The sequence below is a fragment of the Desmodus rotundus genome, chromosome 6 (genome assembly GCF_022682495.2).
Source record: "Desmodus rotundus isolate HL8 chromosome 6, HLdesRot8A.1, whole genome shotgun sequence".
In the NCBI taxonomy this organism is placed as follows: Eukaryota; Metazoa; Chordata; class Mammalia; order Chiroptera; family Phyllostomidae; genus Desmodus; species Desmodus rotundus.
Window position 1 is genome coordinate 77,101,885 of NC_071392.1, and position 26,643 is coordinate 77,128,527.

Here is a 26,643-nt window from a genome sequence, read left to right on the forward strand (position 1 = left end):
TTAGTCTTTATTATTGAATTCTATAATTTCTATACTGAATTGTGTCTTCTATAACTTTTCTTTGCTTGTCATTTGGTTATTTTTTTCAGACAATAGAAAAATGTTAAAATTAGTCACAGAGGACTTAAAAGGGTGCTGTGGTCTTATTCTTTTGGTTGTCAGAAACAGCCTTCTGGTAACTGGAACTGACAAGCCGTCAATTCTATTCTCTCTTGTTCCCTGGAGTCTCTATTTTATGTCTGCTATGTTCTTTTTTTAAGTGGTTGACATTGGGGGTTTATTTTCATGTACACATCACATTTCTTTCTCTCTCTTTTTAAATTTTATTGTATGTTTTTCTATGACCATTTACATTACGATTTATCCCCTCCCTACCCTCTTCCACCTCCATCCACCCCCACCCCCTGCTACATTCTTCTCATTTTCTTGTATTTTTTTTATATTTCTTATTGTTATTCTATATATCTTTTCTCTGTTTCATTGGTTTGGTTTACATATACATTTTATTGTCTTATAATTTTATTTTCATACTGGCCTTATCATAGGTCTCTGGTCAGCCCAATTAGCTGACATGGAGATAGTTGTAAGGGAAAGTCACAGGTACAGAATACATCACTGCTAGTTAGCTCCATAGTAGAGGCTGGGGATTGGATATTTCTCACTTTAGACATAGGGATAGTTAGTTAACTGGTATTGTTAATGTCTCTTCCTTAGTCCTTAGAATGAGAAGAAGGAAAAGCTATACCAGTAGCGATGGTGGGTAATAGTCATTGCCCTAAACTAGTTTCTCATATGTCTTGCAGGAGTATGTTTTATTTTTGTTTTTGTTTAAAACTCACAAATTATATTACTATCATGTTTTGAACTCTATTATTATATAATTATTTTTTCATACAGTTAATACTTTTTGTTTTAAATTCCCCCCAGTTTTACAAAGTTCGCATCTACCTTATATATCTTTTACTTTTCATGAGTTACTTTGTTATTAGAGGTATATACAGCGATGTTTCTACTGTTCACCCAATCCAAAGGATATCCTATTATGTAATTTTAGGCCATTTATTATTCTTTTTAAAGATTTTATTTATTAATTTTTAGAGAGAGGGGAAAGCAGAAAGAGAGAGAGAGAAACATCAATGTGTTTCCTTTGTGTGCCTCCAACTGAGGACCTGGCCCACAGTACAGAAAAGTAGCAGGGGTAAAAGTACTATGGGGTAGTACTGAGTTCCCATATGCCCCTCAGCTACTTTGTCCTTTTGCTAACATCTTACATACTCGTATATTATTAGCATGGTCACAACTAAGAAACATTATTACATTTGCACAACTAAGATACCAACATTACATAAAGTCCACATTTTATCTGGATTTCACTAGCTTTCCTACTAATGCCCACTTTCTGGTTCAGGATCCCAGTCAAGGTAACATTGACCCTGGGACAGCACACTGGTTGGGGCACTCACTGGCCATGTGTAGTCAAAAATCTGCATGTAACTTTTGACGCTCCCCCCAACTTACCAATAACATAAACTGTTGATTAACACATATTTTGTATGTTCTCTGTGTTGTGTACTATATTCTTACAATAGAGTAAGTTAGAGAAAAAATGTTATTAAGAAAACCATGAGGAAGAGAAAATGCAGTCATAGTACTACAGTTATTTATTGAAAAACATCCGTGTCTAAGTGGACCTGAGCAGTTCACACTCATGTTGTTCCAGGGTCAGCTACTTGTAGTTGTCATGTTTTCTCATTCTCCTCTGGCCTGTGACAGTTTTTTAGTCTTTCCTTGCTTTTCATTATAATGAGAGGTTTTAGGACTACTGGTCTTGTATTTTGTGGAATGTTCTTCAATTTGCATTTATTGTTTTTCTGATTGTGAGACTGGGGTTATTTATATCTGTATGGACTCATTGATATTTATTTTATACTTGGGTTATAACCCAGTATTACTTTATTGTGGTGTTTATATTATTTCAGCTTTGACCATTTTTTCATTCTTTCATGTTGGTTTCTCTGTGTCCCTTTGACAAACCCCAACTTTTATTTTATTGTATTTTATTTTAATATTACACGATGTTCTGGCATTAATCTTCTGAAAACCCTGCCCTGACCCTAGAATTGGCCACTTGCCCAACAGTCCCTGTTTACTTAGTTGGACTATGGTATGTAGAAACCAAGATCTGGTACTGGGTGTACTCATTGCTACTGAGCTGTCACTACTTCTAGTTCCTCTTAGTGAGCAGAGGTAGGAATGCTGTTTGTGTGTGTGTATGTATATGGACACATATCTGTAATTACTTAATCTATTTATATTATGCTAAACATGAGTTCCCACTGATATCTTTGACTCTAATCCAGTAACGCTGGTTCATTCTAACCTCCTACTTCTTGCTTTTCTGTAACTTCTCACTCCAAAGTGAGAAGGTTGGCTCCCACCATCTACCATCCATTTACTTGTTTGTTCAACCTGAGTATATGTGTAAATTGTTTCAGAATAACCTATATTCCTGTGAAAGACAACTTTACCAAATAAAGTACAGTTATCCATTTGTCTTTAGTCTACAGTTTCCAATGAAAGCACCATCTTCCAAAGTTATGTCAGTTTCTTTTTTTACCTACAGTTCTGCTTTTGATCATGGGCTTAAAAGACTTTCTTGATCCAAAGATTGATTACATACATATTATATAATATGTAATATGCAACAGTTTATGTAATATGTGATAATACAGTGTAATTGTATCTAATATAACATGTATATATGGTGTTTTATTTATTATTAGGTACTTTATTGCTTTGTTTTTTCCCTTAATACATCTGTAATTCATTTTGTCACTTAGTGTGAAGTAGAACTATATTTTTCTTGGTTTTCTCAATTGTTTGAAATGCAACCTTTTAAAATCTTATACATAATAGATGATTTCTGTTTCTTACTTTTCTTTCATTTTCTTGTTCAAGTTCCAGACATTATGTAACGATAATAATTTTAGTATCTGGTACATTATGCCTCTTTGCATATTTATGTTCACTTACTCTTTTAATTAATTGCTCTAATTTTCTTTGCTTTATTTCAGGAACATTTTAGTGGATAAACCAAATGACCAATCTTCAAGATGGTCTTCAGAGAGCAACTATCCTCCCCAGGTAAGGTTATGTGCAGCACTTGATATCATTTAGAAGTCAAAATTTAAATAGGTGCTTAATTGATAATTATAGAATTTATTCAGTGTTTGACATTGTGAGGTAAATATTTCCTCTTTGTTTAAATTTTGGAAACATTTTTATTTCATAGGCAAATGTAGTATAGGATTTGATGAAACATACTTTTTACTTCTGTCTACTGGAACATTTAAAATCTAATTTATTTTTTTTCTGGATTATTAATGATGCAAAAGTAAGTTTCTTGATCCCTTTTGAGGAAAATGTTAACTAACAAGAACTGGTTGATGGGCTGTTACTGTTCTGAACAGTAAGTGGTTGGAGCACCGACCTGAGCAGAGGTGGTGACTTCACTGAAACTCAGGCCATTCTGTATACGCTTAAGGAAATATTAGTGAGTTTAACTTTGACTCATTGACTACCTTTGAAGAAAAATGAACTTAATGTAGTTTGTTATTTTACCAAAGTAATATAATTAGATGACATCAGGACCATGAGGTAAACTTTTTCCTTAACAAGTGGTATCTGAAGTCATCTGAATTTAAAGGTAAGTATTCTTTCAGTTATATACCTTAAGTATTAACACTTATTATTTCCACATCCTTGAGGAAAAACTAATGTTCCGATACGTGGATAAATAAAAAAGCAGATGGATAAATAAAAGTTACTTTATTTTTTTATTTTAGTGTAATTCTTGGAAACCTAGTCTCTCTACTTATTTTTTCTTTTATATTATTTCTTTTTATTCTTTGCATACCTTTATCACCAAATGTTTAAGTGTCTCATTGCAAAATATATGTCCAAAGAATATGTACACCTTATATATACAATGTAAAGAATGATAGAACAAATACCTATTTACTCATCAACCAACTTTAGAAATGGAATTTGACTACAACTTTTTGAAGCCTCCTGTGATCCCCATCTAATATTTGTCCTCTAACCCCATTCCAGTAATTATTTCATCTCTTGTTAAGCATTTTCTTACAGTATTATATATGTATATGTTTATAATTATCCTATGATTTGAGCTTTGTCTGGCTTTTACTTTACATAAATATAAAATAAATCACTCATTAATCTTTTGTGATTTTTTTTTTTTGCTTACCATTTTGATACTTATTAATGTTTCTGAGTGTAATTGGAGTTTGTTAATTTTTAATTCTGTTAGTATTCCAGTATGAGTATGCCAGAATGTATTTATTCATTTTGTACTTGATAAGCTTTTGATTTTTTTTTAACAACAGGTTTTTGCTATTATGAACAGGGTTCTATGAACATTCTTGTATGTTGTGTCCTGGTACACATATAGAAGAGTTTCTTTGGGCTATATACCTTGGCGTAGAATTACTGCATCATAGGGTGTATGTATGTTCAACTTTTATCAGGCAATGCAAAACTGGTTTTACAAAAAGGCTGTATAATTTATACTCTCACTGGCAGTGTATGAAAGTTCCTATGCATTGTATTCTCTCCATTTTTCTATGGCTGATTTTTAGATTGTACCAGCCAGGTGGATCTTTCATTGTAACTCATAAGAGTTAGGCTCCTGTGAGCCTCTGGTCATAGCATTTTCATCAGCCAGTCAATATATAACTTTATGTATGTTTCTGTGTAAAGGCACTTTATTTTATATATTTTATTTATTTATTCATTAGCATTGAAGAATGAAGCTTACCTAACACATATTTTCTCTGTAAGGCTCATCACAGCCTTCTTATATTTAGAAACAGTAGATAACACTTCAGCACTATACTTGGGGACTAATTTAGACAGTGAAATCACTAACAGAAAGTAAAAAATATAAAAAATATGGCACTAAATAGATGGCAAAAAGGACTTGTTTATATTACGAGAGCTAAAACAAGAAGGTATAGTGTCCCTTGTTTGAGCTCAACTGGGAGAGTATGCATTAGGAGATTCAAATTTTTTGCTGTTCTGTGTGTGTCTGGGAATAACTGTGAAAGTGCTGTGCATATGGATTTGGTGATAAAAATAAATTTTAGTGTGTAGGCGAATTCACAAATATGAAATCCATAAATAATAAAGAGTGACTATATTGTAGCTAACAATTAATTTAGCATAACTTGAACAGGTTTGAGAATTAGAGAAGAAAAGAGGACTCTGAAAAATCAAATTCATCATGATGACATTTTAAGTCTTCAGGGCCTTTTCTAGTCTACTAATACATTGGATACAATGTTCTATATGGTTAATTATTTTTTTAGGTTTCAGCAACTGGAAGCAACTTTGTGCATATGGGCATAGCTGTAAAAGATAGGCACATTAACAGCAAGCTGACAACTAACCAAGTGTCATGAGGAAGAAGACAAAAACCTAAGTAAAAAATAGAAAGACAAAAATATAGCATTTAGGGAGTTGTTAGTGTAAGGATAAGTAATATTCTGTATTTTAGTAGACTCCAGGATAGTGTTATCTAGTAAACTTTCTGCAATGATCTAAGGTATGTATTACTGTTACTAGAATGAACTGTTTGATGCTCATAGTGTTTACTCTGTCAGTAAGAAATTTTAATTATGTTTAATATATGCAGCTTAAGCAGATAAGAAAGTTAATAGTATGGGTTATCTAGAGAAGGGTGGAAATCAAACTCAACCCCTTTTAGCTACTCCTTTTTTTTTTTTTGCCTTCCAGAAGGAAAGACTTGCATATATGCATGGGTGCTAGAATGTATAGCATGATATGAGAATGACACCACAGAGTGAATAAACCCTAAATACCTCTCTCTATAGCTCATGTTGGGGTATGAGTGGAGTAGGTAGAAATAAAAATTTTTCTTTTAATATATGTTTATTAATTTTTTCAAATGATAAAACTAAAATATTTTATCAAGACATAAATGCATATGAAGTTGTTTGGACCTAATTACTTACTGTATTGACCTGATAGTATTTCTTTTGGCCTTGGAAGTTTTCTCTCCCTCTTTTTCTCCCTTCCCTTGTGTCTGTAAGTAAGAAAAGAAATCTTAAAAAGAAAATGGGCGGAGGACCTCAATAGGCACTCCTCCAAAGAAGACATACAGATGGCCAGTAGACAAAATGCTGTGTGTCATTAATCATCAGAGAGCTCCAAATTAAAACCACAATGAGATATCACTTCACACTTGCCAGAATGGCTATCATGAATAAATCAACAATAAGTGCTGGTGAAGATGGGGAGAAAAGGAAACCCTCATGCACTGTTGGTGGGAATGCAGACTGATGTAGTTGCTGTGGAAACAAACTGTAGAGTTTTCTCAAAAAATTAAAAATGGAACTGCCTTTTGACCCAGCAATTCCACTTCTGGGAATATATCCAAATAAACTGGAAACACCAATTTGAAAGAATATATGCATCCCTATGTTCATTGCAGTGTCATTTGCAATAGCCAAGATCTGGAAGCAGCCCAAGTGCCCGTCAGTAGATGAGTAGATAAAACAGCTATGGTACATTTATGCAAAGGAAAACTATTGGCCTTTGTGTAAAAATAAGGTAATCTTACCTTTTATGACAGCATGGATGGACTTGGAGATTATTATGCTAAGTGAAATAAACCAGTCAGAGAAAGACAAAAACAATATGATCTCACTTATATGTGGAATTTAATGAACAAAATAAACTGACAAGCAAAATAGAAAAGAGAGGCATGGATAAATAGAACAAACTGATAGCTGTCAGAAGGGAGGGTGGTTGGGGAACTGAATGAAAGAAGGTGAAGGGATTAGCCAAAAAACATATCCATACACATAAACTTAGACAACAGTGTGGTGATAGCCAGAGGGAAAAGGGTTGGGGGCTAGGTGGAGGTGGGCAAAGTCGGGGGAGATGGAGAGAGAAAGAGACTTTGCTTGGGGCGATGAGCACACAGTGCAGTGTGCAGATGATATTTTATTAGGTTGTGTACTTGAAACCCATATGCTTTTGTGAACCAAAGCCACCCCAATAAATTCAATTAAAAAATAAAATAAGATCAAAACAAATGAACAAACCACACCAAACAAAAATAAGACTCATAGAAACAGAGAACAAACTAATAGTTGTTAGAAGGGAGGAGGCTGGAGAGGTGGGCAAAAAGGTGAAGAGGAATATAGTCAGTAATAGTTTGATAACTTTACACAGTGACAGAGGGTTACTAGACTTGATGTGGTTTTCATATTGTTAGATACATAAATGTTGAGTCCTTTTGTTGTATACCTGAAACTAATAAAATATTATGTGCAAACTATAGTTTAATAATAAAAAGTTTTAATAGCTACTTAAAGTGTAAGCAGCATGTAAACTTAAACAGTAGTTACTGTGTAGTAGTTAAAGCTTTGTCTTTGAAGTCATTGAATCAGGAATGCTCTTAGCTTTGGATAACAGAAGGTCCTATTGCAGTGGGTTAAACAAATAGCCACTTTACCCTTTCCTACCCAGACACAGAAGAGAACTAGATTTAAGCAGCTGGTGGTAAAAGTTGAGCGGTTCACCGATGACCATCTCTGAGATTCTCTTGATCTTTCTCTTTATTGTTGCATAGTGGTTATTGCACCTGTAATTTCAAATAACAAAGAGGTAGCATTTGTTTCAGAAAGCAAAACTTAGCCTACAGAAAACTTTTGCTTAACATCTTAGTGACCAGAATTTTGTCATATATTTACTCTTGGCTGGCAGGTAGCTAGTAAGAATTGGGTTGAGAATGGAGGCTGCATCAGCCACCCAACAGTGTAAACCAGAGTCAGATTGACTGATTCGTAATCTCAGGTCTGTCATTTATTAGCTGTTTAACTATAATCAATGTACTTAGTCTGTCCAAGCCAGAGTTTTTTCATCTGTGAAATGAGGATGAGGAAGATAATCATCGTTGTTGTTATACTACTCCTGTTCCTCCTACTCCTACTAAAATGAGATAGTGCATTTAAAAATCTGAGCAATGTGACAGAGTTACTGCTCACATTAACTGTGATCATACCATCATCATCTTTCATGTACCACCAGCTTCATTCTTTTATTTTATTGAGGTGAAGTTCATGCAACATAAAAGTAATCATTTTTTAAGTGTACAATTCAGTGGCAGTTAGTATATTCACAGTGTTGTGCAACTATCACTTCTTTCTAATTCCAAAATATTTTCATCACCGCATAAGGAAAGCTGGTATCAGTTAAGCACTCTCCTTTTCCCCTTAACCCAGCTCCTGCCAACCACTAACTTGCTTTCTCTCTTAACTGACTTACGTGTTCTGAATATATTTTTAAAAGATTTTATGTATTTATTTTTTTAGAGAGGGGCAAGGGTGAAGAAAGAGAGGCAGAAAAACATCAAAGTGTGTGGTTGCCTTTTGTGCTCCCCCTATTGGAGACCTGGCCTGCAACCCAAGCCTGTGCCCTAGACTGGGAATTGAATGGGAGACCCTTTGATTCACAGGCTGGCACTCAATCCACTGAGCCACACCAGCCAGGGCCTCTTCTAAATATTTTATGTAAATGAATCACACAATATATGACCTTTGTGTCTGACTTGTTTCACTTAGCGTGTTTTTGAGGTGTAACCACATTGTAGCACATATCAGTACTCTTCCTTTTTATGGCTGACTACTAGAAATACTCCTTTTTTGTTCATCTCATCAGTTGATGGACTTTTGGGTTGTTTGCACCTTTTGGCCATTGTGAATAGTGTTGCTCTGAACATTCATGTACAAGTGTGTGTTTGAATACCCTTTTGACTTTTTATATACCTAGGTGTAGAACTCCTTGGCCATGTAATAATTTTATATTTAACTTTTTGAGGAACTGCTAAACTATGTTGTACTTTGTCTGCATCATTTTACATTCCCACCAGCAATGTATGAGTTCCAGTTTCTTTGCATCTTCACCAATACTTACTATTTTATTTTTTTATGTTATTATAGCCATCATAGTGGGTGTACAGTTTTGTTGCATTGTGGTTTTGATTTACATTTCTCTGATAAGTAGAGATGAACATTTTTCACGTGCCCATTTGCCATTTGTTTATCTTTGGTGAAAAGAGCTATTGCAGTCCTTTGCCCATTTTGAATTCGGTGGTTTGTCTTTTTGTTGTTCAGCTATAAGAATTCTTTATATATTCTATCTAGATATTAAACCTTTAATAGATATATTATTTGCAAATATTTTTTCTATTCTGTAGGTTGTCTTTTCCCTTTCTTGATAGTGTCCTTTGATGTACAAAACTATTTTTTATGAAGTCCAATTTATTTTATATTTTGTTGCTTATACTTTTGGTGTCATATCTAAGAATTCATTGTAAAATTTAAAGTCATGAAGGTTTACTCATACTTTCATCTAAGAGTTTTATGGTTATCGTTCTTACATTTAGGTCTTTGATCTTAGCGAATCAATTTTGGATTAAGTGGATTCATTTTGAGTTAATTTTTCTGTACGGGATGAAGTAGGACGACTGATTTCTTTCTGATCATCTTTATCACCTGTATTACCCACTAAAATGAAGCATGAAGCCACTCCAGCAAGTATCTGTGAATCATTTTCCCCATGTATTCAATCAGTGGTAGTTTCCTTCTTAATTTTTTATAATTGAAAACATTCTGCATAATGTAAGATGTATTTCCTAATTAAACTGATAAAATGATCCCATTTTTATCCTGTGTGTAATAGGAAAACACGAGCTTCAGTAGACATATTTATAGTAGGTCTGGGTGTTTTAATTTATAAAATTGGCATGGGTGATTGATAAATCTCTTGTTGGTTTCTAGGTTTAAAATTTTATCACTGATTTTGAACATTGAATTTGCTATTATAGTCGATGAGCATGTAATTGTTACTTTTGCATTCTAATCTTATTTTATTTGGTTATTTGCTGTCTATTATCTTTTAATGAATGCCATTCTTTGATTATAAGTTATCTCACCAGTCCTTTTTTCCTCCTTCACCTATGGTGTTCATGATGATGTATTTCCCTGGGAAAACTGGTAGTGTTGTGGTAGTCTATATAAACCTGTTGCATACTATTCTTTAGAATAAAAAAAAAAAATCTACTGGTACAGGATGAACAGAATAGCCCTTATATGTACTTTTGTTATCTGTCTAAAATTTTAATTTCTAAACTTGTTTCTTTGCTTTATTTATTTTTTTAGGTTTTATTTATTTATTTTTAGAGAAAGGGGAGGGAGAAAGAAGTAGAGAAACATCAACGTGTGATTACCTCTCGCACTGCCCCTGCTGGGGACCTGGCCTGCAACCCAGGCATGTGCCCTGACTGGGAATTGAACCGGTGTCCCTTTGGTTCACAGGCCAGCATTCAATCCACTGAGCCACACCAGCCAGGGCTAAACTTGTCTCTTTGTTTTAAATAGAGGAGAGTATAATTTGTTCATTCCTTTTTTTAGTACTTGGTTCTGAAGCTTGAAAGGCCTGCTATAGTCCAGAATATAACATTTGGAAAGTATGAGAAAACGCATGTCTGTAATTTGAAGAAATTTAAAGTCTTTGGTGGAATGAATGAAGAAAACATGACAGAACTATTATCCAGGTGAGTTATGATTATGGGGTGGAAAGAATTGTCTTCTAAACAAGCTGCAGTTTTAGTTTAGTTTCTTTGTAGCTAAATCTGCATGGTTTGATATTTTTTCCCCAAGGAGAAAAGAATATTTCCACTGTTTTATTTCTAGTGACTTATTTTAATACTGTGGCTTGAGTTAGCTTTTTTTTTTTCTAACCACTAGATACTAGTTAATATTGTTACCAGACAAAAAAGAATAAAAATTTTTGTTTTATTTTTACTTGTGATGTTTTAGTCTTAGTTTTGGACTTTAATGACTTCAGAAATACTTCCAGCTTTAATAAAATTTTTGCTATAAAAATATAGATTCTAAAACATTAAGATTGGTTGCCCTAATCCAGAGTAATATTCTGGGTGTTTACTATAAATTGGAGACTAAAAAGAGAAAAAGTATGTTAATGCACCTAGCACAGTGCCTACCACTTGAAAGAGCTCATTAAAATTGAGTTTTAACAACATAGGCCACCAGGAATGAAAGGGTTAATTTACCCACTAGTTAATGAAAAATCAAATAGCCAGTGGAATGGACAAATAATGCTATGAGGTTTTAGAATACTTTTGTGACATGGTGTGTCCCTTTAGCAGAATACTCTATATAAGTAAATATTACATTTATACTGTATTTGATTTAAGTCATGAAAGTATTTCAGGACCTCAGGCAACCTGAAGATAAGCGACTGCCATAAATACTCGTGTCAACCTTAGTTAAGTGGAAAGATGATATGAATTTATTTTTATTTAGGGTAAAGTGTATGCTGTTAAACCAATAGAGTAAGGTCATCTTTGAAAATTTGTTGAGCTATAAAAGGAACATTGGTATCTCCATCAGAATTAAATAACTTAATTCTTTGACATTCTAATATTTGGCCTTGTTTAAGTTGTAAGATAGGAATGTGAATTTTTAAAATATTTTCTTACTGCTTGAATACTTTATATTCAATTATACATTAAGAATATTAAGTCATTGCACATTTCCATTTTTTAATTGGAAGACAGTAATGCAGTTGATGCAAGTGTACAAGTTTTGACCTATATTCTCATATTCAGCTACTTCTTTGGTCATATATTTTTAACATTGGTTTAATCTTAAAATCTGAGTAAGGTTTTAATCTGGGTTTTAGTGCATTTACTAAATTACGAAATCAGATTTGATTATCTTATTTTTTTCGCAGTGGCTTAAAGAATGATTATAACAAAGAAACATTCACCTTGAAGCATAAAATTGATGAACAGATGTTTCCTTGTCGATTCATTAAAATAGGTAAGGATTTTAGTATTCTGAAATAGATATAAATTCTTTATACCATCAGTCAGCAAAGTGCAGCCCAGCTGAATCCTGCAGTCCTCCTGTTTTTTCATTAAAATGTTATGGGAATACTGCCACCCAGGTTGTTCCCGCAACATTAGTTCTGCTTTTGCACTACAGTGGTAAAGTTCAGTAGTTGCAAGAGACCGCATAGTCCACAAAGCCCAAAATGTTTACTATTTTGACCTTTACGGAAAAAGTTTTCTGACCCCAGCTTTATAAATCTGTAATTGATAGTTAATTCAATGGAACCTTTTCCAAATATTTTCTCATTTTGAAGTTTATTAGAAGATTTTATGAGATACAGTTATTTGATTGCCTTGATTGTTTCAATGAAGGTTTGTCAGTTCTAAAGCTATAATGTGAAAATCAAATATTGATTAATTTCTTAAGGCAGTATATTACATTTTCCGGTCTGTTTTTATATTTCATTGTTTTAATGAAATGTTGCTCAGACACATAAAACTAATTTCATGACCCTAAGTAATAAGTTGGAATGTAATGTTTGAAAAATATTATCCAACAAAAAAAAAAAAGAAAAAGGAAAATACTACCTAAGGCATATATTTATTTACCAAGTATTTCAGCTTGAGAAAGTATTTGTAATGCCTCCTCAAAATTAGTATTTGTAGGGTAATTTTGTTTTCCTTTAGGATTTATTATTTAGAAGGTAGGAAAGTTAAGGACTTGAATCTTTTAATTTCCATCTGTATCTCATACCTCTGGAAATATGTTAAAGTTGGGATTAAAGTGAATCAAGTCCCTCAGAGAATAATAATGAAAGCCAGAATCTCATGTTTTGATAGGGGAGGAAAATTCTTCTTTTGGAATAAGCAGTATAGTTCATAGTCATTGTTTGCTACTTCATCAAGAGTTGGCCTGTTTTATTTCATTAAGTCAGATAGTTCTGTTGGGCAAAAAGAATACCTGAAGTCTTAATAAAGATTACTTACAAAGGGAAAACTATTTTTAGGAGAGTTGGATTGCCCAGTATGTTAGGTTTCTTTTTGTAACTGTAGTTTCTGTTGTTATATTAAATAATAATCTGTGTCCTATTTTCCTGTGAGAATTTATGAACACGCAGTTGTACTGAATAAATTCAACTCTAGGTTGTTTCTTCTTTGATACTAACGAGTAATTCTTTTCTCAGCATGCAGATCACCTATTCCTCACAGACTCGTGCATAGCTTTAACAATCCTATGATCTTGTATTTCAAATGTACAAGCAGTGAAAATATGTTATATTTTCTTATAATACTTTTAGATTTTATAGTTTTAAAGTAATTACTCAACTTCTGTTTCGTTTAGTCATACAAAATGAAGTGGGTTTTTTTAAAGTACTTTTCTTGGTGCTTTTTGTACCTTTCCTATGGTCATTAGGTTTTGTTTATTTTTTGTTTTTGAAGGAAAACATTTACTGTTCCAGTAGTTCTTAATCCTTTTGTATTATTCATTAGAAGAAGTATTAGTAAAAGTCTGTTTCACATAGTTGCATAGTTTCTTAAAATTTTATAAGACAACAGAGGTCTCTTATGGAGCTGTTATATATTCATCTGACTAAAGAGAAGAATTTGGACCTTTTTTCAGACTTTTCTGTTACCCTTTTAATGATAGGGCATAATGATGTTTTTTACTTTACCTTGGTGGGTTCATTTTATGGTATTCAGGCAAAATGTTAATTGGAGCTTTCCAAATAATTGTAGACACTTGTAAACTCAGTTGATATTTAGGATGTTAATACTTAGATAACTTCATATTTCTCACTTTTCTGTTAAAAGATGTTAATGGTGGTTCACATTATTTTTGCTTTCCAACCTTTTTCCAACATTGTCTTGATAAGTATTTTTCTTATAATAATATAAGGAAAAGATGAAACTAAAAGCTGTATGTTAGGTTAGCTGTATTTTTAGTTTACCACTATGTTTTTGTTTTAATCCTCACATGAGGACATGCTCACTGATTTTAGAAAGAAGAATGGAGGAAGAGAGAGAGAGGGAAGGAAACATCAAACCCTTGCCTTTCACACGCATCCCCACTGGTGATCAAACCCGCAACCTAGAACCTATGCACATGCCCTGACCAGGAATCAAACTTGTGACCTTTCAGTTTACCAGATGATGCTCCAGCCAACTGAACTACACCAGCCAGAGCTAGTGCTGTGTATTCTTTAATTGAGTGATGTGTAACTCTCTTTTGGTGGTGATTTATCACAGTCAGTTGTTTTACTAAGTTGGTATAAATTGTTAGATTTATACTTAAGAGAAAAATGTGTTTGAATACTTCGTATTTGTGTTCTACAGTAATATGTTTGAAAGATTTTGCTTTATTTAAAAAGTTTATTCTTAAACAACAAAATTTCTGAATATAGTCAGCCTTCAATTATTCACAGTAAGGGTGGGGAACAGAAAGAAGCAAGACTAATTCAGTGGCAGATAATCTCCAGATCATGCACTGACAGCTAATGATGATAACTTTTCTAATGAACAGACTAAACTAACAAAGTGGAGACAGACTCATGGATACAGAGAACAGACTGACTGCTGCCAGAGAGGAGTGGGTTGAGGGCTGGGTGAGGAAGGGTGAAGGGATGAAGCAAAGAAAAAAAGAAAGCCTCCTGGACACAGACAATCGTATGGTGATTACCAGAGGGCAGGGGAATGGGGGCAGATGGAAGAGGGTAAAGGGGGGGTAAATGGAGGTTAAAGGAGACTTGACTTGGAGTGGTAAACGTGCGATACAGATGATGTGTTACAGAACTGTATGCCAGAAACCTATGTAATTTTATTAAACAATGTCACCCCAATACATTCGACTAAAAAATAATAAATAAATGTGATAATTTTCATTGGTAATGAATATAGATTATTCAACTTGGCTTAAACCAAAGTTAAATTTTTAAAAGTAATTTAAACTCATATTTATGAAGAAAATTATTTCATTGTGCATGTCTTTTTTGTGCATTTTTATACTTGTATTCATATAGCTCTTGTTTACATGACTTCTTAAATGTATTTTGGGTACTATAGAAAAAATACTCACAAATGTAATTTGAATCATGTCAGCAGTTATTATTTAGAGCTTATGTTTTTATCGCTTTTGATAGTGTATAAGTACTTTCACATGTGGTATTTCATTTGAACATTATACTGGCAGATAAAATCTTTCCTTTTTTGATTGAAGATATTAGTGATGGATCAAAGACATAGCATTTGGTATATGCTTGCATATGTGTGTGTATTGTTTTAAAGTAATAATAATACTAGGTATCATTAATGAAGATTTGCCAAACACTGTGTGAGATAGGCATTATTGCACTCACTTTATGGAGGAGGAAACTGAAGTTTAGAGGTTAAGTGACTGGACCAAAACCATGTAGGTAGTAAAATGTAGAGATGGGATACAAACTTAAGTCTACTTCCAGAGATTGAGTTGTCTTACTATGTGATATATGTAAGTTTTGTTTCCTCAAGTAGATTGTGAAATCTTTTGGGATAGTAACCCTGTCTTCTGTTTCCTCAAATTTCAGAAATACCAAGTATATATCTTTTTGAGTTTATTGTACAGGAGTTTAGAACAATTAATCAGTGCCTTCATGAACTTGATGGAATGTTGCACCTTTATGTTCTCTAACCTCTAATATATTCAGCATTTCTTCCAATTATGAATATAGGCAATAATTCATAGTAGTGTTAACAATACTTGTGATTTTCACAGAAGTTACAAATTTTTCCCATCATTTCATAGTGTGGCAAATATGATAAATTTGAAATCAAGGTAATTATTAGACCTGCCTCTAGATCTTGTTATCTGATGCATTAGTAAAAAAAGCATATGTATTTCTGTATTATAATTTTGTTTCTTTATAGTTTTTATAACTATACTTCAATGCAATTGATTTACTCTGTAATCCTGTGTATTTTCCTTTATCCTTTTAAATCTGACAGGGGTCGAGTCTCAGGTTCACCAAACAGCTCTAGGGGATTCATGGCACAAAAAAGGCAAAGAGCTCATGCTGGAGTGATGTCTTTGACAGGACTTAGTGTGGAAGTTGAGAGCTGGCCTTAGGAAGAAGCTTGGTTTCAGTAAGATCTGTAACTAAAAGGAGAATTTAGTAAAGAAGAAGAGTTATTATTTGGGAAACCAGTTTGAGAGAGCAACATAAAAATTTGGAAGGGAAAACCTCCTTAGTGGGAGATTAGATCAGATGAAGGAAACAGAGTGGAATGGGATGAGGGTATTGGTTACAGATTACTAGAAGGATTTACACCCTGATTCATAGCCGAGTTAACAGCTGTGTGAGGGAAATTAGCAAGGTGAGGTGGGGTCAAAGGTACTTGGGAGAACTCTTAGAAAGATTCTGGGGGAGTCCTGGTTTTTGGTAGATGGGATTACTTGGATCTGTGGATTTTTTGGATTTTTGTGGTCTAGGTGGTTGTGGTTGCTTTAGGGAGAAGCTTCATCTTTGGCTGGATTCAGCCTACGGTCTGGATTCTCAGGAGAGTTTAGAAGGCTAAGATGAGTACTAAGTCTGGGGAGGTTCCCTGATGATGGCCCTTCATGTGAACATGTGGAAAGGTAACATTTTTAAAGTGTACTAGTAAAAGGAAAATTAATATAGTAATAATAGCCAATAATAATAGTAGCAGTGTCTGGACTAGTGTGGCGCAGTGGGTTGGGTGTCATCCTGCAAACAGAAAGGTAGACTGTTTGATTCCCGGTCATGGTTGCAGGCCAGGTCCCTAGCTGGGGGCCTGTGACAGGCAGCCCATTGACGTTTCTCTCATACATCGATGTTTCTCTCCCTCCCTTCCCCACTCTCTAAAAAATAAAATCTTTTAAAAAATAGTAGGAGTAGCTAATTTTTACTGAGCACCTACTATGTGCCACTTACTGTGTTAAGTGCTTTGTGTGCTAATCCCATTAATTCTATAGTAGAATAGATGCTCATGCAGAATGTTAATCTTGAATTTTTAGGGTCTTCCAGAGCCTGACCTTAAAATTGTTAGCATCTTTTAATAGCTGTTTTAGACATCTAGACAGGAGCTGCCCAAGTGATACTCCCAAAGCACATTGAATGTGCCACAGATGTGGCACCTGTGGAAATGACAACTGTGGAGATGCTGATCCCCCCTCATTCCTTGAGTAGCAGGAGCCTGCAGCCCAATACCCTTCTGTGCCATAAAAATATTATTTTCTATGCATGAAAAAGTATGAGAAGCACTGATTCTGATCATATCTGTGTCTGATTGTCTCATGGAGAAAACTGACAGTGGGGTCCTAGGATATAAACTCTTGGCTTTGAGAATGTGTATTAGGGGTTTCTAATCTTTTTAGTTGAGGTGGGAGCAAAAGGCATTGTTCATTGGGGAACAAAGAATGTGTGCTTGGACCTCCATTTCACATTTAAATTTCTGGCATAAAATACATAGTATGTCTAATATGCATATTAGTGTTGCTAATGCCACTACAATTTTTTTAAATTTTAATATGGTTACTGATTTTTGAGAGAGAGGAAGGGAGAAAGAGAGAGAAATACCACTGTGAGAGAGAAACATGGATAGGTTGCCTGCTCTACACGGCGGGCCAGGGATCTAACCTGCAACCTGTGTTATGTGCCCTGACCAAGAACTGAACCCTCAACCCTTCTGTTACAGCATGATGCTTCAACCACTGAGCCACACCGGCCAGAGCTTAATTTATTTTTTAATTGAATTTTTGCAGGTGACATTGGTTAATAAAATTACATAGATTTTAGGTATACAGTTCTACAATACATGATCTATATATGGCATTGTGTGTTTACCATGCCAAGATAAGTCTCCCTCCATCACCATTTAACCCTCTTGTACCTCCCCCTACTTCCTCCACTTTCTGGAACTCTATATTCTTCATTCACCTGTAATATCTGATGTTCTTCTGAGATGACTTCCTTATTAACCTCCCGCCCAACAATGTTCTTTGAAAGGTGATAAAAATTTTAATTTTATTCTAGAAATATTTCTAGTGGGCCATTAGGTATATAGGAGAAATATCACTAAAACATAATTAATTGCTTGAAGAGTTCTAATAAATGAACATTTTACTTGGACTTGAATAGATATAATAGGAAGATTTTTTTCCTTCTGATTTTTTTGAACTTGGACCTAAAACTTGAGGATGGATTTCAGATCTGTAACATTACATGTCTGATTATACTTATAGACTATCTTCTTGGGGCTTTGTGTTTAGAGTCCTATTTTATTCTGACTATTATACTACTTGATGGTTATTACTGTAATGTAGTAAACTTTTTAAATTGTACTGCTATATAAAGAAATGAATACCACAACAGTAATTTAGTATTTGTTGCTATAAACCTTTTTGAAATTTTTATTGTTTGCCTATATAAACTGATAGCCATATTAAACATATTAAACATGACTGGTTGCTACTGACTGTCTTCACTCACATGGCTTTCTTTAGATGACAATATGGGACAGTATCTGACTAGTACATTTTAGCTCATTGAGTCTGATATTGCTAAAAAAGAGTAGTGGACTTGGAATTTAATAGCCTCGATGTCGGAATAGTGACATCAAATAGTGGACATTCCGTTTTGGTACTTAATCAAAATTTGATAAGTGATAGTTTCTTAAAGGTAGTTGCATTATTCACTCTGAACCATATCAGTGTTACACTAAAATCCATTGACCTGTCTTGTACTTTGAAATAATCTTTTATCCATGCATGGTTTTGTAACACCATTCTTTGGTCATTTAGAAAATATGATTCACTTAGCTATATAGATCTTTTACATGTTAAAACATTTAATTGCATAATATTGTTTTAAACCACACTCATTAACATCACCACCAATCTTATCAGAAAAGTGTGTTTAAGTATTGGAAAGCTAAGCTCACAGCGATGATACCAATTTTCCAATATTCTAATTTTCCCTTGAGAGCTTAAATTTTATACTCAGCAACAAGTACTATCAGTTGTTTTTTTTTTTGGAATGACAGGTAAATATCTGGCAAATACTCAAACCTAAATAACCTAAATAATCATAGATGGTCTTTCAAGAAAAAGTGGTACCTTAGAAGTTGAACGGAGACAAATGGTTATTTTAGCTCACAACTCTAACAACTGTGCAGGTCTTTTTTCCTTGCAGTAGCCATCATACTTTGGAACACAGCAAAGATGCTTTATGTATACTTCCCATTGTGTAGCACAGAATATTAAAAAGATGTCTTCTTAATGATAGGGATTTCTTAAAATTACTTTTTACTGCATCGTCATGTTCATTCTTAAATGAATTGTCATTTTTTTAAATATGCAAGTGTGTGATGGTAAGGAATACATCCAGTGTATATTGTATTAAGGAATACTACTAGACTTTCGTGCTACTTTCCATTGTACTTTCCATGGCACTACCAAGGTACTAGGAGTCTTACTCATCATTGCCTTTTCACCATGAGTGCAAATGCCAGTACACACACACACACACACACACACACCCCAATAAAGTCTTAGTCTTGTTATGAAAAGTAGTTCATACTACATGGAAGTATTGCTGGGATTGCCAGGAGCCCCATGGATCATGTGTTTCAAACCTCTGCTCTATTCCATCATTGCTGATCATCTATGATAAATTCCTCTAAATCCTTAAGAGATTTTTTTGATACACTTTTCTCCAATGGTTTAGGTTTCTTTCCTTCATTAACATCAAACTTAAAATTACTGTTTTTTAATATGTTTATTTTCTTATTTTTATTTAAGGTATTCTTGTATTTCAGATTAGCTTGTTCAGTTACATGTCAAGAAAAAATGGATATATACCTTTGGGATTTTGACTGAGATTACATTAAATTTATAATTAATTTGAAGGGAACTGACATGTTTATAACCTTGTGTTTTCCCATCTAGGCACATAGTATGTCTTTCTAGTTACTAAATTTTTAAGTAAAATTTTATGTTTTCTTAAATAGATCTTGCATATTTTAAAGTTTATTCTGAGATATTTTAAGCTGTCTTTGCTGTTATAAAGGGGACTTTTTGAATTATATTTTCAAGTGGGTTATTACAGGTGTAGGGAATGTTTATTTTCATGTTTACTTTGCATACACACTTATAAAAATTTTTCAGTTGAATCTCTTGAAATTTTTTAGGTAACTGTATCATCTTCAAATGATATTTTTTCTTAATTTGTAAGTTTTCCCTTATTGCACTGGCCATGATCTTCCATATAGTATTGTATAGTAGAGATATTGGGCCTCTTTGTTTTGTCCCTGACCTGAATGGCAATATTTAATGTTTCTCCACTAGGCTTCATTTTTGAGGTTTTTAATACTTAAAAAATAATCTAGATAAGGAAGTTTTCTTTTGCCTTTTATTTAAGAGGCTTTATTTTAATGACTAGGAAGTAAATTTTATTTGTTTACTCTTAGCACGATTTGAGGTAATCACATTTGCTTCTCTTTTACTTTGTTGATGTTGTGAATTACATTAATATAGCCCCTATTATTTAACCATCCTTCCATTCCTGGAATGAACTCTATTTGGTTTCAATGAAAACCTGGTAGTATCTTTTGCAACTTAAAAAAATACATTGAATATATATTCATATCTGAGATTGGCCTTAAATCCCTTTTCTTCTGGTTTTGTTTTCAGGATTATGCCACTTGGAGAACTTTCAGTCCCTTTCTGATATAGTTTAAATTATATCATAATTATTTGTTTTTGTGGGTTTGCTAGAATTTGCTTGTTGAACCCTCTAGCCCTGGCCCTGTTTTGGGGGGATATGTAAATGAGCACTTTGACTTTATCTTACTATGTTTTTATAATTAAAGAAACCTCATGACGGCGATGATGTTTCTTTTTGCTCGTGTAGTCCTAGCGCATGATAGTGTAGTGCTAGTCATACAGAAACTGTTCGGAAAATCTGTCAAATGAATTCTAATAGGCTTGAATAGTGATTTTACTTTGCTAAAGTTTTATTTGAACTATGTTAATTTTTTTCTTTTTTCTTCTTTCTTTCTTTTTTTTTTTTTTTCTTTTTGTTTTCCTTCTCAAAGTTCCACTCTTATCCTGGGGACCCAGCTTTAACTTTAGCATCTGGTATGTTGAACTTAGTGGCATTGATGATCCTGATGTAGTACAACCTTGTCTCAACTGGTATAGCAAGGTAGGACTGTATTTTAAAATCCTGATATTATGTTTCTAATGCCTGCGAAGAGAGATTTGTGTCAATCTCTTGTCTTTATTGAGAATAATTTAAAATTTTGAGAATAGTGATAATTATTATGATTAATCAACTAACTTTATAAAGCATTTATGTATTGCCAGCTTCTAAGCAATCTTTATAACTTACTAAATCACTACCTCTCTATGAGGTGGGGGTAGTTGTTATCCATATTTTACAGATGATGAAATGGAACACTGAGAGGTTAAGTATTTTGCCTAAGGTCATACTGTTAAAAAGTGTTCAAGCCAGTATGTAGGCTCAGGTAGTCTGGCGCCAGAGTCTGCTATTATATTATTATACCCCTGTGACTCTGAACTTTTTGATCAAAATAATTAAACACAGTCTTTATTGGGGTAGTTTTGGTTCTACATTGCTTTTATGATGTATTCCTTAATTGTATTTGTGTTGAGTAAAATAGAAATTTTTGCTTTTCCTTTTAAAGAATGTGAAATAATTTATATAAATATTATGCTCTTGTGCTTACATGAAAAATAAAAATTATATTTAATAATTTTATTCATAGGGCATTTTATATACTAGATACATCCTGGGAAACAGTGAGTTTAAATTATTGAGAAATAGGCCTTCTGGGGTTTTTTTGAATAACTTTTCATTTCATTTTTGTTTTTAATGTATATTTATTTGACTTTTGGCTAATTTGGGGAGAGGGGTCTTTCTTGTCGATGAGGTGATATAAAGCTTTAATCTAATCACTAAAGCTTTATTTTTTTGTTATTTTTATTTGCAAGTAAACTGATTTACTCATAGGAGATTGGGAAACAGGATTTTATATCAAATATCAGCTCTTTTTTGGTCAGTTTAATTGAACTTTTTGACTATTTTTGGCATTTGATTATATACAGTGTAAAATAGAAGCTGACTTTCAGTATTTTCTATATTTTTCATGTTTTTGGATTTCTTGTAATGTAAATTCTTTCAAGATAAAGCCAGTATTTTTAAACATTAAAAATCACCTTTACCGCCCTGACTGGTGTGGCTCAGTTGGTTGAGCATTGCCCTGCAAAGCGAAAGGTTGCCAGTTTAAATCCCAGTCAGGGCACATGCCTGGGTTGTGGGCTCAGTCCCCAGCTGGGGCGTGTGCGAGAGGCAACCAGGCGATGTTTCTCTCTCACATTGATGTTTCTCTCCCTCCTTACCCTTTCCTTCCCCTCTCTCTAAAAAGAAATAAATAAAATATATTTTTTAAAATCACCTTTATAGTGTAATTCTCATAACAGGTGGTATATACTTCAAATCTTCTAAAGATGATCTTCTAAATTAAAAAAATAGCTCCTCTGATAGCAAAAATTTTTCCTTTAGCCTATGATGTGAGTGTGTGTTTTAATATACTCACACAAATCTCTTAATATCGCAGGAAGTTGCAAATTTCACCTCTTTCCGCAACACAGTGGAGAGATTATATTTATAGAGAACTTAAAATTGTTCAACCACATTCACTTTTCAAGTTCTCTGTGTTTACTCTGAAACTCTAGAAATTAAAATTAAAGCCTTCACCCTTTTTTGAGATTCAGTCCTTTTTTGAAGCATTAAAATTCTATTATTTCATAAATCCTCTCTTACTATGTATGCATATACCACCTGAGAGAAAATTTAAAATGGGGGTGTGATTCAGACTCCTAAAGTCAACACAATAAAAAGTTACTACTGTTTAATACCATTCTGGGTAGTTATTTATGGTAAATCTTTATTTACAGGCCAAGGGTAAGAAACTAATAACGTAAAATTAGTTTGGATATATAATCATTCTTTTGTTATTTGATGAAGGGGAGAGCCTTGGTTAACTACAGGAATAGTGTTTTGACAACCTTTTATTAATTAAAATAGCCAACTGATTTTTTTCTCATAAATCTTCCTAAATGTAGCATCTTATTTTCCTGCCTTATTAAAAGATACTGCTCACAAGTAAATCTTATTTTTGTTTGGTTTTTGTGCATTGCTTCTGTGTCATTAGTTTTGTTCTTATTTAGAAAATTTGGAAATCTCAAAACATATTCTTGAACTTACTGTTTCTTTAAAAAAATTCTTTATAAGCTTGTATATATTTTTGGCATTCATACTTTTAGGGGAAAGATTTAATAAATTAAACATTTCTCTTTTGGGATTCTAGTTAATTGAGGTTTTTCCTTATTGCTGTTAAATAGATGAGGTAGCCCAGAGTTAGGAAAAACTGTAAAATTTACACAGTCTCTTTTTGATTATTTTGAGTCACAAAACCTGTTTGTGAATTTAAACATAAATATTTGATAATATTTGTCATTCAAGTAATAATACTAAGAACCAAGAACAAAAAGTATAATGTAATTTATGTATATTATTTAATAGTTTCTGTGCTTTCAGTAACAGCATTGTATTGTGATTAGTAAAAGCTATGGAAGTTATAATTTTTACCATCTTAAGTGGGCTTTGATAGTTTTTCTGCTTTTCTTGAAAGTTCATCCTCTAGAATTAGGTCTGGTGTCATCTTTTTATATCTTTCATCTTCATGAAATAGATACCTGTATATGTGTGTGTGTGTCTATCTGTATATCTTTATCTTGTTCCTACCTTTCTGTTACATACTTTTGGCAGGTTATTACAATTAACTGTCAGTTTTGCCATTTAAAAGTGGAAATAATAATGGTACTAATGAATAGGGTTAGCACAATGTTTCACACATAATAAATGCTCACTTTAGATTAGTTAGAACTTATTTCCTATTGTAGTATCTAAGCAAATCTCCTCTTTTCATGTTTGCTCTTGTGTTCCAGTAGTACCGTGAACAGGAAGCCATTCGCCTTTGCCTAAAACACTTTAGACAACACAACTATACAGAAGCCTTTGAATCACTGCAAAAGAAAACCAAGATTGCCTTGGAACATCCTATGTTAACAGATCTGCATGATAAACTGGTGTTGAAGGGTGATTTTGATGCTTGTGAAGAGCTGATTGAAAAAGCTGTAAATGGTATGTTATAAATATTAAACTTAGTTGAAAATTGCTGCTTTATAGAATGGTATCCTTTAAAAAAAACTTTCCCACAGTGACTTTCATGGTGACAAAGAACAGAATCAGTGCTTCTGGTATAATAAAAAAATAAATTATCTGGTCTTTATTCAGTTCCTAGCACACAGCTTCTAAAACCCTTGGAATTTGTGGAGGGATAAGAATGTCTTGTATGACTGGGTGGCTGGGGTTCCTAAATAGCTTCAGGTCTCCAGAAAGACCAAACCATGTGATTAGAGGACTGGAAGTTTCAGTAGCACCGCACCCCCCAACCCCAACTCTGAGGGGGGAGAGGGATCAGAGATTGAATTCAGTCACCAGTTGCCAATGTTTTAATCAATCATGTCTACGTAATGGAACCTCCAAAAAAAAAGGACCTAAACAACGGGGTTCAAAGAGCTTCTAGTTTGGCAGACACATCAGGGTGCTGGGAGAGTGGCATGCCTAGAGAGGGCATAGAAGCTGTAAACACATACCTGTACTTTGTCCTATGCTATTTTTCCATTTGGCTCTTCGTGAGTTGTATCCTTTATAATTAACCAGTAATAGTAAGTACAGCACTTTCCTGAATGACAGTTCTGAGGGGAGTTGTGCGAAGCCTTGATTTATAGCTACTGTGTTATAAGTACAGTGGCCCAAAACTTGTGGTTGGCATCTGAAGTGGGGATTGTTTTGTGGGACTTTGTCTTTTGACTGGTGGAATCTCGTGCTTACTCCAGGTAGATAATGTTAGCGTTAAATTGAATTGTTGGATATCCAGTTGGTGTCATTAGAGAGTTGATAAACCCCACAGATTTGATGTTAGATGCATTGTGAGTAAAAGCAGCTTAATGCTCAATATAAAATTTATGGAATAAAATATGGAGAACATTTTTATAGAAAGAAATAAAGAATAATAAACTTTCTCAATGCTTTTATATATTTTAATCTTATCACTGTTATCCAGTATTATTAGTTACTTACTTATCAGATACTGATTGAATTTTACCACGGAAGAAAACAGAACTAGTACTGCCTTCTTTATAAATTTAAAGTTAAAATGAGTTGTTTCTGGCTCTCATGAGTTACAACAATGAACCTGCCTCTCAGCCTTCTACCTTGTTACTACTTATTTAATTAGTGATGATACTTGCAAATAAGTGATTATGTGTGAAACAGAATATACATTGGAATATAAAAAAAGAGAATGTATATGATTATCCTTCCCAAACCATTGAACTACAGCCAGTAAAAGTATACATGTATGTATGAATGCATTACAAAGAATGAATTTTATAATTTTTTAATCTTACAGAATGAGAAAGGCACAGGAATTTCATGGAGTTTTTGTTTTGTTTCAAATCTTCATCTTTAAGGCATGTAATATTTTGTTAAGGTGAAGTAAGCAACAAGGCAACAAAAACCACGGACACTTTATGTAATTATTGGGCTAAAAACACATTTTAAAACTGTCTAAACTGTACTCATATTCATTTAAGAAAATTTCTTAAAATCATGTCCAACTTTGATACTACAGAGACTTTAGGAAGAAACCAAGTTAAATTGGTAGTAACTCTATTCTTGAGACTTAGAGCCAAGTTATATTTCTTGACTCCTCAACTGGCTTGCAACAATGTTTAGTCAATAAACATTCCTTCCAGGGTTGTTCATTTTGCTGCTGACTTCACTGATGATAATTTGTTGGACAAATAAGGAAGTAAACACTGCCGAGTTTTTTGGCTTCTGTTCCATTAAAAACATAGCAGAGAAAGTCAAGGATTTCCTGCCTGCTAAATAGGAAAATCTAGGGAATCAAAAGCATCTTCCCTCAAGCATCTTATCATGGAGGGAACAAATTACTTTTAGTGTATGTATGTATTACTATACTCTTCAAGTATGGTCTATATTTTAATTAAGTATCTCTAATTAGCTTCTTATTTGCCTGGAAACATCTCCACATTCCATTTATATAATTCATTAGAGGGGATTCTGGAACCAATCATTGCTCCTTCCTCTCTGACAACGCCAGAGAAGAAAGGTAGAACCCAGTGATGACGGGCAACAGTTATCACCAAGGAACAGGAAATTGTCTTATTTCCTATTGAAATAAAAACCTACTTTCATGAGATAAAGGTGGATGAAAACTTAATTAATAACACTCCAACAGGCTCACTAGTCCAAGTGTTTCCTAAAGTTCAATTTGAGGTCTTTATCTCCTTTCCTCTTTCCTTTTTTTACCTACTTTACCCTTCCCTCCCTCCTTCCCTCTTCCCCTCCTCTTCTGTTTTTTCTCTTTTTTATCTGTCCTTTCTTACCCCTTGCTTGTGTGCAGTGGTAATCATATATGGCAGGCCTATTTCTCTCTCCTTAAAAGCTTTTTAAATGATATCTCAAGTCATGTTGGAGTTACCCTTGTGGCATGGTTTCTAGCTGCAAATT

The 26,643-nt window shown here is 33.6% G+C and overlaps 1 protein-coding gene across 12 annotated transcripts in view; it reads left to right on the forward strand.

Annotated features, from left to right (window-relative positions):
* Window positions 1-26,643, forward strand: part of MKLN1 (muskelin 1) — a 322,457-nt gene that overhangs the window by 204,934 nt on the left and 90,880 nt on the right. For 10 of the 12 annotated variants that reach the window (XM_071221698.1, XM_071221699.1, XM_071221696.1 and 7 more), the window contains 5 exons: window positions 3,075-3,144; window positions 10,521-10,663; window positions 11,866-11,954; window positions 21,053-21,162; window positions 23,994-24,186. In XM_071221698.1, coding sequence (XP_071077799.1) covers window positions 3,075-3,144; window positions 10,521-10,663; window positions 11,866-11,954; window positions 21,053-21,162; window positions 23,994-24,186 — 605 coding nt within the window. Of the gene's footprint in view, window positions 1-3,074; window positions 3,145-9,493; window positions 9,641-10,520; window positions 10,664-11,865; window positions 11,955-21,052; window positions 21,163-23,993; window positions 24,187-26,643 lie in introns of all 12 variants that reach the window. The other 2 variants (XM_071221701.1, XM_045191088.2) reach the window with 1 other exon arrangement.